At 41.6% G+C, this 15,394-nt stretch overlaps 1 protein-coding gene across 2 annotated transcripts in view; it reads right to left on the bottom strand.

Moving 5' to 3' along the window:
- The window catches only part of LOC147003567 (vomeronasal type-2 receptor 26-like), a 54,030-nt gene that overhangs the window by 29,357 nt on the left and 9,279 nt on the right, over positions 1 to 15,394 (bottom strand). For both annotated transcript variants that reach the window (XM_085842237.1, XM_085842236.1), the window contains 2 exons: positions 10,147 to 10,438; positions 5,363 to 6,160 (listed from right to left, as the gene is read on the bottom strand). In XM_085842237.1, the coding sequence (XP_085698363.1) occupies positions 5,363 to 6,160; positions 10,147 to 10,438 (1,090 nt within the window). The remainder of the gene's footprint in view (positions 1 to 5,362; positions 6,161 to 10,146; positions 10,439 to 15,394) is intronic.

The following is a 15,394-nucleotide window of genomic DNA, read 5'->3' as shown; positions in this document are numbered from 1 at the left end:
AATGAGAGAAACAAAGCCTTAGCCAAACTAAGCAAAAGATAGAGAGACAGTATTCAAATCCACAAAATCAGAAATGAAAAGGGAGATGTAAAACAAAAGACACTGAGGAAATTCAAAGTATCATTGGGTCTTGCTTCAAAAGGCTGCATTCCATAAAATTGGAAAATCATAATGAAACTGATGATTTTCTAAACAGATACCACTTACTAAACTTAAATCAAGATCAGGTAAACTACTTAAACAGCCCTATAACACCTAAAGAAATAGAAGCAATCCTCAAAATCTCCCAACAAAAACAAACCCAGAACCAAATGGTTCTAGTGCAGAATTCAACCAACTTTCAAAGAAGAGCTAATACCAATATTCCTCAAACTAGTCCACAAAAATAGTAAGAGAACGAAAACGGCCAAACTTATTCTGTGAGGCCACAGTCACCCTGATACCTAAACCACACAAAGACTCAACAAAGAAAGAGAATTTCAAACTAATTTCTCTTGTGGACATTGATGCAGAAATATTCAATAAAATACTCACAAATTGAATCCAGGAACAAATCAAAGACATATTCTATCAAGACCAAGTATCCCTCATCCCAGCAATGCCAAGATAGATCAATATACAAAATTCCACCGATATAATTTACTCTATAAACAAGCTAAAGAAAAAAGTCATGTGATTATCCCATTATATAATGAAAAAGCCTTTGATATAATGCAACACCCCTTCATGTTAAAGGTATTAGAGAAATCAGAGATGACCTTTCATACAAATCAAAATACAATGAAAGTTCAAACTCTGTAATTGATTGAGAATGCTTTTAATATTAGCATTATTGGGACATAAATTACATGGTGTACAATTCATTCATTTACATTATGAAATTTTCCAGATGTCGGAGCAAACCTAAAATATCAGTATTCGGGAGGGAGGCTAAGGCAGAAGCGTTACTGCAAGTTTGAAGCCAGTCTGGATATCATGGAGAGTTGCAAATAAATAAGTAAAAAGAAATGAAAATTTACTGGTCTTATTTATATTGGTGTTGTCTTACAACCATTATTACATATATTTTATTTTTTGATTAAGTGTGGTTGGCAACATGAGCACAGAAGTGCATATGAACACAAAGGCCAGAGCTGTTGGATCCCTGGAGCAGGAATTACAGGTGGATGTGAGCTTCCCGACATGTGTCCTTGCCACAAAACTGGTGTCCTCTGGAGGAGTAGCAAGTACTCTGAAACACTGAGCCATCTCTCAATTCCCACAGTCACATTTAGAACTTCATCACCCCAGAAAGAAATACTGTACCCTTTAGACCTCACTCCCCACCAATCTACCCTCCAGAGAACTCAAGAAACCACTAGTCTAATCGGTATCACTGTGGTTCTCCTTCTCCAGAATATTTCATTAAATGGAATATTAAAATATATTATTTTGATTGGCTTCCTTAACTCACTATAAAATTCTGAATACTTAACTATATATTAAACAGTATACTACGTCTTATGTTTATTTTTATTTACAAAAAAAAAAACTTCCTAGTTATTGAGTAAGCGATACCAAACATTCATCAACAGATAAACATTTAGATCCTTTCAATTTTTAGTATATAAATAATGCTTCTCTGAAGATTCATTTACAGTCTTTACAGATATGATTTATAATTCTTGGGCATATATCTAAGAGTGAGATTGCTCGATCAGATAGTAAATCTGTAAAGCAAGTATAATGAAAGGTTGAATTCCCAGTCGGGCTCCTCTAAAAGCAAAAAAGACACATCAACAATCTCCCTTTCAATTTCGCACACACTCAGCAACCCTTGACATTATCATCATCACCTCATGACACTTTTCCCACCGTTGCACTGTATATATGGATGCAACAGGTGTTCTGTGGTTATCAAGCAGGGGTCAAAGAACAAATTAGTGATGTCACTTCACTACATCCACCATGTGGGTCCTGGGTATCACACTCAAGTTGTCATGCTTACTGGCAAGCACTTTTATCCATTAAGCCATCTTCTAAGTTCCCCTATTCAAACAGCTCTTTTAACAAATAGCTATGGAGAAAAAAATCAGTGACCATCTATGTATCACTATGTATCACTATAAACCAATCAGTCAATAGGATTTCGTCTTAAGTATCTCCCTTGAATATTGATCTGTCTTAATACCTTTTGATCCACAAAGAAAGAGTGAGCCAAAATCATATATTTGGTTCTGGTGACTCCCCTGAGAATTTATACCTTCTCTGGAGCAGCTCCCCCTGTTTTTCCTGCTGTGCACAGTACCCTTGCTTTAGCCAGGCAGGAGTGTTCTTCTCAGGTTTCAGTAAGATGATGTAGCACTTGGGAATGAAGATGCCACCCAGAAGCCCAGCAGTGGAGGCCAGGATGGAAAAGATCTCTACAGCCACAGTGGACTTTCCCCGGGCACTGTAATACAGGGGAAGGAAGGCTGTCCAGACACTGCAGAAGAGCAGCATGCTGAAGGTGAGGAACTTGGTCTCATTGAAGACATCTGGAAGGCCTCTGGCTAGAAAAGCCACAGAGAAGGTACCCCCTGCCAGGAAACCCAAGTAGCCTAACACAGAGAAGAAGGTGGCACCAGAACCATCATGGCACTGGATGACAATGTGCTGGGGCTCTGAGATCATATCCTTGTCTGGGAATGGTGGGGAGGTGGCCAACCACACCCCACAAAGAAGAACCTGTATTAAGGAAGCAATGAGGACCACTGAGGTCGAAGCACTAGGGCTCAAGAATACCTGGATCCTGCTCCCTGGAATGGTGACTCTGAAGGCCAGGACCACTATGAGAGTTTTGGCCAGAACAGAGGAGACAGCCACTGTGAATACCACAGCAAAAGTGGTCTGACGGAGGAGGCAGGTGGTGACAGTGGGTCTCCCAAGGAAGAGCAAAGCACACAGGGCACACAGGGAAAGAGAGATCAGGAGGAAGTAGCTGAGAGTTCTGTTGTTGGCCCTGACCACAGGTGTATCCCGGTGCTTCAGGAACACTCCGAGAACCAGGACAGCCAGACCAGCCAGCAAGAGTGCTACCAAAGCCAATATGTATCCCAGTGGTTCCTCAAAGGCCAAGAAGATCTCTGTCCTGGGCAAGCAATGGTCTCTGGTGTGGCTCGAGTACTGCTCCTTGGGGCACAGAAGACATCTCTTCATGTCTGTGGGAGACACATAGACACCATTTCTGTAACACTATAGGAACTACACTAGCTCTGAAGGAAGTTATCCAGAGCTTAACTTCTCTTGCAGCCTCTCCATCAATTAGTATATTTATGCATTATTCTTGGTGACCAGGGATGGAAATGTGTTAGAGGTATGAAGAAAAATTAATATTCTATATCTGTCTTATGTGGGAGTTTTGTATCTGTCTTAAAAGTGTGTACTGTAACACAACCTGGCTTTGAACAAGTTGAGTAGCAGATTACACTGAATTCCTAAGCCTCCTTCCTCATCGCCTTAAATGTTTTGATATAAAATTGCACTACTATAACTAACTTATATGAGTTTGTGTGTGTCAGTGTTTGTGTGTGCATATGTATGTGTACTGGAAGCACATGCATGTAGAAATCAAAGATTATCATTGGATATTGTTCCTTAGTCACTTCCCACACCTTATCTTACTAATAAAACTTATTAGTAAGATCTACCATGTGGATCTCAGGAGCTAAATTCAGGGTGTCAAATCTAATAGTGAGTACTCAAACCCATCTCAACAACTTCATTTTTTAAGAAGTATTTATTTTACTAGTTGAGTGTTTTATCTATGGAAAGACATCATGTGAATACCTGATAAGTGTGTAAGTCAGAAAATGGCATTACATCCCCCTGAAACTGGAGTTGCACATGGTTGTGAGCCATGTAAGCACTCCTAACTGCTGTGCCATTACTCTTCAAACCCTTTCCATTCTAGTTGTTGAGAAAGGATCTCTCACTGAACCTAGAGATCACTGAGTTGAACACATTGAGTAGCAACTATACATTTCAATTATGTGAACTTCTTAGTGGTTCATTTTTTTCTCCAATGCTACAAGATATTAACAAATGTTTTAGACTGAATCATACACCCAATACTCATTTGTTAAACTCCATCAGTATCTTAAAACCAAGCTGTATTTCTCATTAAGTTACTGGAGAAGATGTAATAGAGGTTAAATGTCATCACCAGGATAGATCCTACTTCCAATAGGACTGCTAATCTTTTTTTTTTTGATTTTTAATATTTTTTTACATATTTTCCTCAATTACATTTCCAATGCTATCCCAAAAGTCCCCCATAGTGCCCCCCACTTCCCTACCCACCCATTCCCATTCGTATGGCCCTGGCATTCCCCTATATTGGGGCATATAAAGTTTGCAAGTCCAATGGGCCACAATTGAGTACTACTCAGCTATTAAAAAGAATGAATTTATGAAATTCCTAGCCAAATGGATGGACCTGGAGGGCATCATCTTGAGTGAAGTAACACAATCACAAAAGAACTCACACAATATGTATTCACTGATAAGTGGATATTAGCCCAAAACTTAGGATACCCAAGATATAAGATACAATTTGCTAAACGCATGAAACTCAAGAAGAATGAAGACCAAAGTGTGGACACTGTGCCCCTTCTTAGAATTGGGAACAAAACACCCAGGGAAGGAGTTACAGAGACAAAGTTCGTAGCTGTGATGAAATGATGGACCATTTAGAGACTGCCGTATCCAGGGATCCATCCCATAATCAGCTTCTAAACGCTGACACCATTGCATACACTAGCAAGATTTTGCTGAAAGGACCCAAATATAGCTGTCTCTTGTGAGACGATGCCGGGGCCTAGCAAACACAGGAGTGGATGTTCACAGTCAGCTATTGGATGTATCACAGGGCTCCCAATGGAGAAGCTAGAGAAAGTACCCAAGGAGCTAAAGGGATCTGCAACCCTATTGTTGGAACAATGATGTACTAACCAGAACCCCGGAGCTCTTGTCTCTAGCTGCATATGTATCGAAAGATGGCCTAGTCGGCCATCAATGGAAAGAGAGGCCCATTGGACTTGCAAACTTTATATGCCCCAATATAGGGGAATGCCAGGGCCAAAAGAATGGGAATGGGTGGGTAGGGAAGTGGGGGGCGCTATGGGGGACTTTTGGGATAGCATTGGAAATGTAATTGAGGAAAATATATAATAAAAATATTAAAAATTTAAAAAAAATGCAACTTCTATGTTGTCCCTCAGTGCATATATGGAGCATCCTTGCGGAAGTACATAGCCTGCTACACTTCTACAGCTAAGTAAAAACCATTATGCCTGTTCCCCAAATATCTCTGAACCATCCAATACACACATGTCTCTCTCACCTGCCAGGGCTGGAAGTCCTGGGAGTTTGTACCTTTCCCATCCTGGTCCTCAGAGGATATCATATCATGTAGGGCATGAGCAATGCTGTAGACAGCTGTGTAAGCAGCATCAATTCTACTCACTTCTGGAAATGGGTGTGGCTTGTTTTTCAGACTCTCATTCCCTGTGCAGAACAAGACACCCTCTGTCACTGTGCTGTTCTGGTAGGGCCATGTACAATCAAAGGTGAACTCCCAAAACTTCTTTATAAACATGTCTTCTGGGGTCTGGCTGGGGCGCAGGTGAGCAAGGAACTCAGGGAAGCCAATGGCCCTGCTGCTGTGATACAGAAGGCCAAATGTGCCTTGCAATACCTGGGAAATGCCTGGAATGGTCAGGGCAAGTGCCATGTGCAGAGTGCCTTTGCTGACCCACACCTGTCCTGAGACATGGACAGCCAGTAAGCCATACAAGATGAGCTGGAAATTAGAATTGCTCAAGAAAACCAGAACAACTCTGGCTGTACATTTCTGCATCTTTTGGACAGTCTCTTCAATCTTCCCCAAGGACTGATGGGAAGGGACCTGAAGGTGATACTCAATGCACACACCAGCTGGACTCAGCTGCTGAGTAGCCAGAGAGCTGGCCTGCTGCCCAAAGTCATCATCTTGGGCAAGAATGATCACCCAGGACCATTGAAAGTGAATTATCAGCTGGGTAACTGCATGGGAAGATGTAATGTCACTAGTCAGGGTCCGAAGAAAAGATGGAAACTGGATCTTGTCACTCAGGCTGGGTAGTGAAGATGAGTAACTGACCTGTGAAGGAAGAGCCAGGCAATATGAGAGTAGATGAGATCCAGGACTCGGGAGCAAGCTAATGGTCTGGTTTGAATGTCAGAAGGATGGGGATGGGAGATATCTCAGCAGTTCCAGCCCTTGCCCGTCTTGTAGAGGACCCAAGTCCTATTCCAGGCTCCTACATCTGGTGGCTCACAACTATTTATAACTCCAGCCCCAGAAAATCTGACACTTGCTTCTGGCTTCCTCCCACACCTGTTGCATAGACTCACACAGACATATACACATACACATAAATGTATATTATAACCTAAAGCATAACAATTTTCAGGAAAGGAAATGAAAATAATGTGTTGCATTTACCTTTAGCTACCACACCTAGCTCCAGAAACAGGTCAGGATACCAGCCCCAACCCAGCTTCCCTTGCCACAGATAAAAGAAACACACACACACACACACACACACACACACACACACACACACACACAGTTGTTCCTTTTCAACTTGCCTTTGGACACAATTGCTGGACACTACTATCTCCCTCCTAGAAAAGTGTGCCCTTGACAATATTCTTATCTCCAAACCTCCTACCTGCCTTAAACTTTAGTTGCTAAGATAAGTTGTTTAGTCCCTGATAAATCTCCCTGACTACTCACCTGTAAGAGGGGCCACAGGTCTCATTCCTCCTGAGACCTCGCATGGCTACTTGGTTCTTTTCTCTCCAAAGCATGGCGAACTCTCCTCCCTTGCATATGTCTCTTTTCCTCCAGAGACTTGGAAGTCCCGCCTATTCCTTCCGCCCAGGAAATGGCCCATGGTTTCTTTACTGACAGATCAAGAACCAATTGGGGAGCAAGATAGTATCAGAACCATCCCTACAATAATGCTCTGTAAAAAGTGCTGATTCTACCAAGCATCTGTGTGCCCTTCACTAGCCGATCATCACAGACAGCCCTGTAGCTTTTCATCATCTGTCCTTCCCATTGCCCACCCCTATATTTGTTTCCAGCACCTCAGCTAGGCTTGTTCTGATTCTCTCATTTGCACACAGCTGTTTGGATGTTCCTTAGAAAATTTGTGTCTGTGCGTGTGTGTGTCTATATTTGTGTCTATGTTTCTATGTCTGTATGTCTGTCTGCCTTTCAATGATGATACATGTATAGACATAGAAGACAAATTTGGGGGCCGGTTTTCCAGAGGCTCAAACTCAGGCCATCAAGCTTGTTAGCAAGCACCTTTACTCAATGAGCCATCTTGCTGTACCTGATAAGAACAAATGAATTATGGGCTTTTATCAGACCACCATTGTGAGGTTTACCAGATGTAAGAGAATGGGAATCTGATTTATCAATTTGTTAAGGAGGAGGTGTTAATATGTTCTTAAAACAGAGAGTACTTGGAGATGTGACACCTGGGTTCTGTGTCTGTGGTGGTTTGGTCTGGTCTGGTCTGGTCTGGTCTGGCCTTTTGTGGTCCAGTCTGGTTGGTATGGTTTTGAGAGGCACCAATTGTGGCTGGTCAGCCTCAGAGTATGAGTGATAACCTTCTTCCACTACAAACTCTGTAAAGTTTATACTGTCTTAAGACAAAGGCCCTAGCTTCTGGTTGCTTCATGTGGAGAGAAAAGGCTTACTCAAACTCATGCAGGTGGTCTTGCCAGGCTGTGCAATAAAACAAAAGCTATTCTGTTATGTTTGGATTGCAGATAAGCTATGATCATTTCTATGCATAAGTTTGTCCCATGAAACACATATTACTAGTTGAAAACAAATTATATTTTAATACAAATATTAGGACAAACAGACTAAAAACAATTCATTGATTTTCACAAACTCAAATTTTTTCTATTATCTATGAATAAGTGTTTCTCCTGTATGAATGATTTGCACCACATAAATATCTGCTAACCATGCAGGATAGAAGAGGGAGTCACATGTCTGGAAATGGAGTTACAGATTCATATAAACCACCATGTGGTTATTGGGATTTGAAATTTTTCTTTTTTTTTTTTAATATTTTTATTACATATTTTCCTCAATTACGTTTCCAATGCTATCCCAAAAGTCCCCCATAGCGCCCCCCCACTTCCCTATCCACCCATTCCCATTCTTTTGGCCCTGGCATTCCCCTATATTGGGGCATATAAAGTTTGCAAGTCCAATGGGCCTCTCTTTCCATTGATGGCTGACTAGGCCATCTTTCGATACATATGCAGCTAGAGACAAGAGCTCCGGGGTTCTAGTTAGTACATCATGTTGTTCCAACAATAGGGTTGCAGATCCCTTTAGCTCCTTGGGTACTTACTCTAGCTTCTCCATTGGGAGCCCTGTGATACATCCAATAGCTGACTGTGAACATCCACTCCTGTGTTTGCTAGGCCCCAGCATCCTCTCACAAGAGACAGCTATATTTGGGTCCTTTCAGCAAAATCTTGCTAGTGTATGCAATGGTGTCAGCGTTTAGAAGTTGATTATGGGATGGATCCCTGGATACGGCAGTCTCTAAATGGTCCATCCTTTCATCACCGCTATGAACTTTGTCTCTGTAACTCCTTCCCTGGGTGTTTTGTTCCCAATTCTGAGAAGGTGCACAGTGTCCACACTTTGGTCTTCATTCTTCTTGAGTTTCATGCGTTTAGCAAATTGTATCTTAAATCTTGGGTATCCTAAGTTTTGGGCTAATATCCACTTATCAGTGAATACATATTGTGTGAGTTCTTTTGTGATTGTGTTACTTCACTCAAGATGATGCCCTCCAGGTCCGAAATTTTTCTAAAAGAACTCTCAGTGCTCTTTATCTCTGAGCCGTATCTCCAGTCCTGAAATTCAAATTTAACTAAAATTTATCTTGCAGCCCTACAAGATGGAATACAAGAAGTTCTTTTAAAATATTCAATGTATCAAGTTTCTGTTCTGAGCATAATAGTACACAGGACTCAGACATCAAAGGGAAGAAGATCAAGAGTTCAAGGGCAACCTAGATTACACAGAGAAATGCTGCATACATGCACACACACACACACACACACACACACACACACACACACACACACACACACACACAAATACACACCCAGAAAAAAACAGAAACGAAGTTTGTTTTTGGGTATGTTATCATTTACGGAGAAAAAAAATGAAGTTTCTACCAATTTAAATATGCCTCATTTTGAGGGATGGAGAGATACCAAGATGACTAAAAGCACTTGCTGCAAAATCATAAGGATAGGAGCTCAGATCCTAGTACTCCTAGAACTAGTTGGGCATCCCCTTCATGACAATAACCTCAGCTCTAAGAGGGATACACACAGGAGGCTGGGTGGAGCTTTCAACCTTCCAGCCTAGCCAAGAAATCATGGGCTGTAGGTTCAGGAAGAGATCTTGACTAAAGGGATAGGTAGAGAGTGATGAAGGAAGCCTCTCGGGCCTCCACAGATATGAAAAGGTTCATGTACACACACACACACATGCACACTATCACAGACACAGTTGCTCTCCCTTTCTAATAATAATCATAAATTGATGGATTGATTAATATGGTGATGGAGAGATTAGTGAGTGGTTAACACTACTTGGTCCTCTATCATAGGACCCAAGTTTAATTTCAAGCACCCTCATGACACATAAAAACTATATGTAACAACAGTTCTAGAAAGTCCAATGCTCCCTTCTGATGTCCACAAGCTAGCTAGCTATATATATAAATATATATATGTATATATATATATATCTATATATATACATATATATGTGACAAAATACTCAATACACATAAAATTTTTAAAATAAATTTTTAAATAATAAAAATTTTTCTCACTTTTTTGTCAATGCAGGAGATGATAATTATTTCTAAATTATCAATACATGGAGGAGAGAACCATGTTGGACATGGAGAATATTTCAGGGAAGCTGGCTCCTCAGCAGAGCTGCTCACTGCTGTGACCATCACCGTCATCATTAAGAGACTGCACCACATTCACTAAAGAATAAGGCTTTGTGCAACTCACCTGGGGAAACTTGTACAGTCCCAGAAGTCTGGCCATGGAGACAGACAGGGATGACCGTGTGTCCCCAACCAAGGCAGCCTGAGGAGAGCCATGATAGCATGTGTAGTTGGGGATGGGCTCCTCCTGCCCTGTGAGAAAGCCCATTGTCTCATAGAGGGCTCCATGCACTGAGTCCCCAGAGTTTCGAATGGAAAAGCCCAGTGTCAAATTGGGCAACAAGTGAGCACTCCTATTTATCTCTTCAATGGCAAAGACGAAACTCTGCGCCACCCGGTAGCCCCACATGGAGGCACTGAGGGAAAGAGAAGCCCACATTATCACTCATTATGTGGTAAATGGAACAAGAATGAACACTGTGACTCAAGTGATCTGAGTAAAAATGTACATCTCCTCAAACACTTGTACAGAGATGTGTACATGATGAGCACATTTCAGAAGAGTCAAATGAGAACCAGAGGGAAGGCAGAGACAGTAACCAAATGGAGAGTTTCAGAAGACAGGAAGGACATTTGAAGATCTATTTTATAGACTGGGATTGGTGGCCCACTTGTTTAATCCACCACTCAAGAGACGGAGGTAGGCAGATGGAGGTTAAAAAAACTAATAAAAAATTAAAACATACATACAACCAACACCAAAATTACTCAACAAGTCACGTGTATATATTTGTTTATATATTTATTCACATGTACTTATTCAACCATAATAATTAAAGAATAAAAGGCCATATTTAAAAGAGAGGGTGCATATTGGAGGTGTTTAAGGAAGGAGAGAAGAAAGTGTATATGGGAGGATGTTTGAGACAGGATCTCTCTATATAGCCTTCAATGATCTGGAACTAGGATATATATTGACCTCAGCTACATGAATGCTGGAATTAAAGACAAGTGCCACCATATCCAACTGATGTTGTTACGTTTTAGTTAAAGTTTTTTTTAATGTACCTTTGTTATGTATTGAATAGAGTAGATTTGTTTTGTTTTGAGTCTGAGTCTCCATATCACTCAATATGACCTCAAATACACTATATGGCCAAGAATGACCTCAAACTTCTTTTAAGTATATATGGATATGCATGTATGTATAAGTTAGAGGTCAACTTCTAGTACCTTCTTCAACCATGCTGAGTGTATGTGTATGTGTGTGTGTGTGTGTGTGTGTGTGTGTGTGTGTGTGTATTTCCCTGTGTAGTGTAAAAGCTGATGCTATAGCAGGATATTTTTTAATTGCATCTTTAAAATCATTATTGTGTGCACATATGTTTTTATAGAACCACAGAAGCTGCAACACATGGAGGTCAGCAAACAAGGTTCTGATTCAGTTCTCTTCATCCACTTTTATGTGGGTTCCAGATCATTCAGGTCATGTATCAGGCTTGAAGGCCAAGTACTTTACCCCATGAGCCTTCTCACTGCCCCTCTCCACCTTACTTCTTGTGACAGGTTACATCACTGAAACTGGACTTCATCCAGTCAGCTTTTCCAATCTTTTGGAATCTTCCTGTCTCACTTTTCCTACCCACAGTTACAGATGCTCATCATGATAGGTGTACATGTGGCTACTGCAAATTTAATCTCAGGTCTTCATGTTTATATAGTCAATACTTCAGCCACTCGGGCATTTCTTCAGCCCTTAATACCTTACTCCTCATTCTCCAGTCTCTACATCCCAGGTTAAAAGTTAAATTTTGGAAGAACTTAAGTGTGCAAATGATGAATTTGTTGTTGAGAGAGTAAAATCAGAAATTCAGGGTCATCTTTGAATACCAACTGATCTGGAAGCAATGTGAGACTCTGAGTAAAAGTAACAAGCAAAAGGAGTACAATAGATTGGAACTATAAGGGCTAACGACTGATGAAAAATCTATTCAATACACATTTATTCATTTAACAAATAAGACTGCCTAGACATTACTTTAAGAAGTAAAGATATAAATCCAATTGCGCGGGACCTGAGACTGCATTAGTTAGGGAAGCAGAAACCGGCCTGAGTAGGACCACAGGCCTCATCCGGCCGGATCAGCGCCGGGGTAGCGGGAGCGCAGGGTTGCCTGACACCCGCCAGCTACCCACGACCCCCGCCGCAGGATTTTGGGACTGCTGGTGAGTGGAACACAGCTTCTGCTCCAATCCAATTGCGGGGGACCTGAGACTGCATTAGTTAGGGAAGCAGAAACCGGCCTGAGTAGGGCCACAGGCCTCACCCGGCCGGATCAGCGCCAGGGTAGCGGGAGCGCAGGGTTGCCTGACACCCGCCAGCTACCCAAGACCCCCGCCGCAGGATTTTGGGACTGCTGGTGAGTGGAACACAGCTTCTGCTCCAGTCCAATCACGCGGGACCTGAGACTGCTCTGGTTGGGGAGAGAGAAATCCGGCCTACATAGGGCCACAACCCTCTTCCGGTCAGAAAAGCACCTGGGCAGCTGGGGCGCAGGGTCAGCTGACACTCACCAGCTACCCACAACACCCACCACAGGATCTTAAGACTTCTGGAGAGTGGAACACAGCTTCTGCTCCAATCCAATTGCACGCGGGACCAGAGACTGCATTAGTTAGGGAAGCAGAAAAACGGCCTGAGTAGGACCACAGGCCTCTTCCGGCTGGACCAGCACCGGGGTACCGTCAACTACCCACGACCCCCGCCGCAGGATTTAGAGACTGCTGGTGAGTGGAACACAGCTTCTGCTCCAATCTTTAAATAGTGACAACGATAACAACTAACCCCAGAGATTACCAGATGGCGAAAGGTAAACGTAATAATCTTACTAACAGGAACCAAGACCACTCACCATCATCAGAACCCAGCACCCCCACTTCGCCCAGTCCAGGGCACCCCAACACACCAGAAAAGCTAGACACGGATTTAAAAGCATATCTCCTGATGATGATAGAGGACTTCAAGAAGGACTTTAATAACACACTTAAAGAAATGCAGGAGAACACTGATAAAAAGGCAGAAGACAATAAAGAGGAAGCACAAAAATCCCTTAAAGAATTGCAGGAGAACACTGCTAAAGAGTTACAAATCCTTAAAGAAAAACATGATAACATAATCAAACAGGTAGAAGTCCTTACAGAAAAAGAGGAAAACACATCCAAACAGATGATGGAAATGAACAAAACCATACTAGACCTAAAAAGGGAAGTAGACACAATAAAGAAAACCCAAAATGAGGCAACACTGGAGATAGAAACCCTAGGAAAGAAATCTGGAACCATAGATACGAGCATCAGCAACAGAATACAAGAGATGGAAGAGAGAATCTCAGGTGCAGAAGATTCCATAGAGAACATCGGCACAACAATCAAGGAAAATGTAAAATGCAAAAAGATCCTAACTCAAAACATCCAAGAAATACAGGACATAATGAGAAGACCAAACCTACGGATAATAGGAGTGGATGAGAATGAAGATTTTCAACTCAAAGGACCAGCAAACATCTTCAACAAAATTATAGAAGAAAACTTCCCAAATCTAAAGAAAGAGATGCCCATGAACATACAAGAAGCCTACAGAACTCCAAATAGACTGGACCAGAAAAGAAATACCTCCCGACACATAATAATCAGAGCAACAAATGCTCTAAATAAAGATAGAATACTAAAAGCAGTAAGAGAAAAAGGCCAAGTAACATATAAAGGCAAGCCTATCAGAATTACACCAGACTTTTCACCAGAGACTATGAAAGCCAGAAGATCCTGGACGGATGTTATACAGACACTAAAAGAACACAAATTCCAGCCCAGGCTACTATACCCAGCCAAACTCTCAATTAACAAAATGGAGAAACCAAAGTATTCCACGACAAAACCAAATTCACACATTATCTCTCCACGAATCCAGCCCTTCAAAGGATAATAACAGAAAAAAACCAATACAAGGACAGGAACCACGCCCTAGAAACAACAAGAAGGTAATCCCTCAACAAACCTAAAAGAAGACAGCCACAAGAACAAAATGCCAACTTTAACATCAAAAATAACAGGAAACAACAATTACTTTTCCTTAATATCTCTTAATATCAATGGACTCAACTCCCCGATAAAAAGACATAGACTAACAAACTGGCTACACAAACAAGACCCAACATTTTGCTGCTTACAGGAAACTCATCTCAGAGAAAAGGATAGACACTACCTCAGAATGAAAGGCTGGAAAACAATTTTCCAAGCAAATGGCATGAAGAAACAAGCTGGAGTAGCCATTCTAATATCTGATAAGATTGACTTCCAACCCAAAGTCATTAAAAAAGACAGGGAGGGACACTTCATACTCATCAAAGGTAAAATCCTCCAAGAGGAACTATCAATCCTGAATATCTATGCTCCAAATACAAAGGCAGCCACATTCATTAAAGAAACTTTAGTAAAGCTCAAAGCACACATTGCACCTCATACAATAATAGTGGGAGACTTCAACACACCACTTTCACCAATGGACAGATCATGGAAACAGAAACTAAACAGGGACACAGTGAAACTAACAGAAATTATGAATCAAATGGATCTGGCAGATATCTACAGAACATTCTATCCTAAAACAAAAGGATATACCTTCTTCTCAGCACCTCATGGTACCTTCTCCAAAATTGACCACATAATTGGTCACAAAACAGGCCTCAACAGATATAAAAATATTGAAATTGTCCCATGCATCCTATCAGATCACCATGGACTAAGGCTGATCTTCAATAACAAAATAAATAATAGAAAGCCAACCTTCACGTGGAAACTGAACAACACTCTTCTCAATGATACCTTGGTCAAGGAAGGAATAAAGAAAGAAATTAAGGACTTTTTAGAGTTCAATGAAAATGAAGCCACAACATACCCAAACTTATGGGACGCAATGAAAGCATTTCTAAGAGGAAAACTCATAGCTCTGAGTGCCTCCAAAAGGAAACTAGAGAGAGCACACATTAGTATCCCTTCCCGCGGGATTCAGTTATTCGTGGGTGCGAGGGGGACCGCGAACCTGGAAGGAAATGGGAGGAAAAGAAAGAGAGGTGGAGACCAAGTAGAATTGTACCTATCAAGGTCTCGTTTATTAAGCTGAGGTGCCTTCTTTTTAAAGCATACATCGCGGAGAATATGGGAGGGGTCGAGGGGGAATTATACAAAGAACAAAGAAGTGGGCATCTGCTGACATGGGGGCTGAGGTCAGGCGCCAAACTTGCGGGCACTCTGCATCTTATCTCTGGAACATAGATCCTCCTTGACAGCCTTGGGTGTCAGGCTGGGCTCAGGCG

The sequence above is a fragment of the Mus caroli genome, unplaced genomic scaffold (assembly GCF_978045245.1).
Source record: "Mus caroli unplaced genomic scaffold, Mus_caroli_1 scaffold_8, whole genome shotgun sequence".
In the NCBI taxonomy this organism is placed as follows: domain Eukaryota; kingdom Metazoa; phylum Chordata; class Mammalia; order Rodentia; family Muridae; genus Mus; species Mus caroli.
Note: the sequence above shows the minus strand (reverse complement) of the source record. Positions and strands in the feature narration are given on the sequence as shown.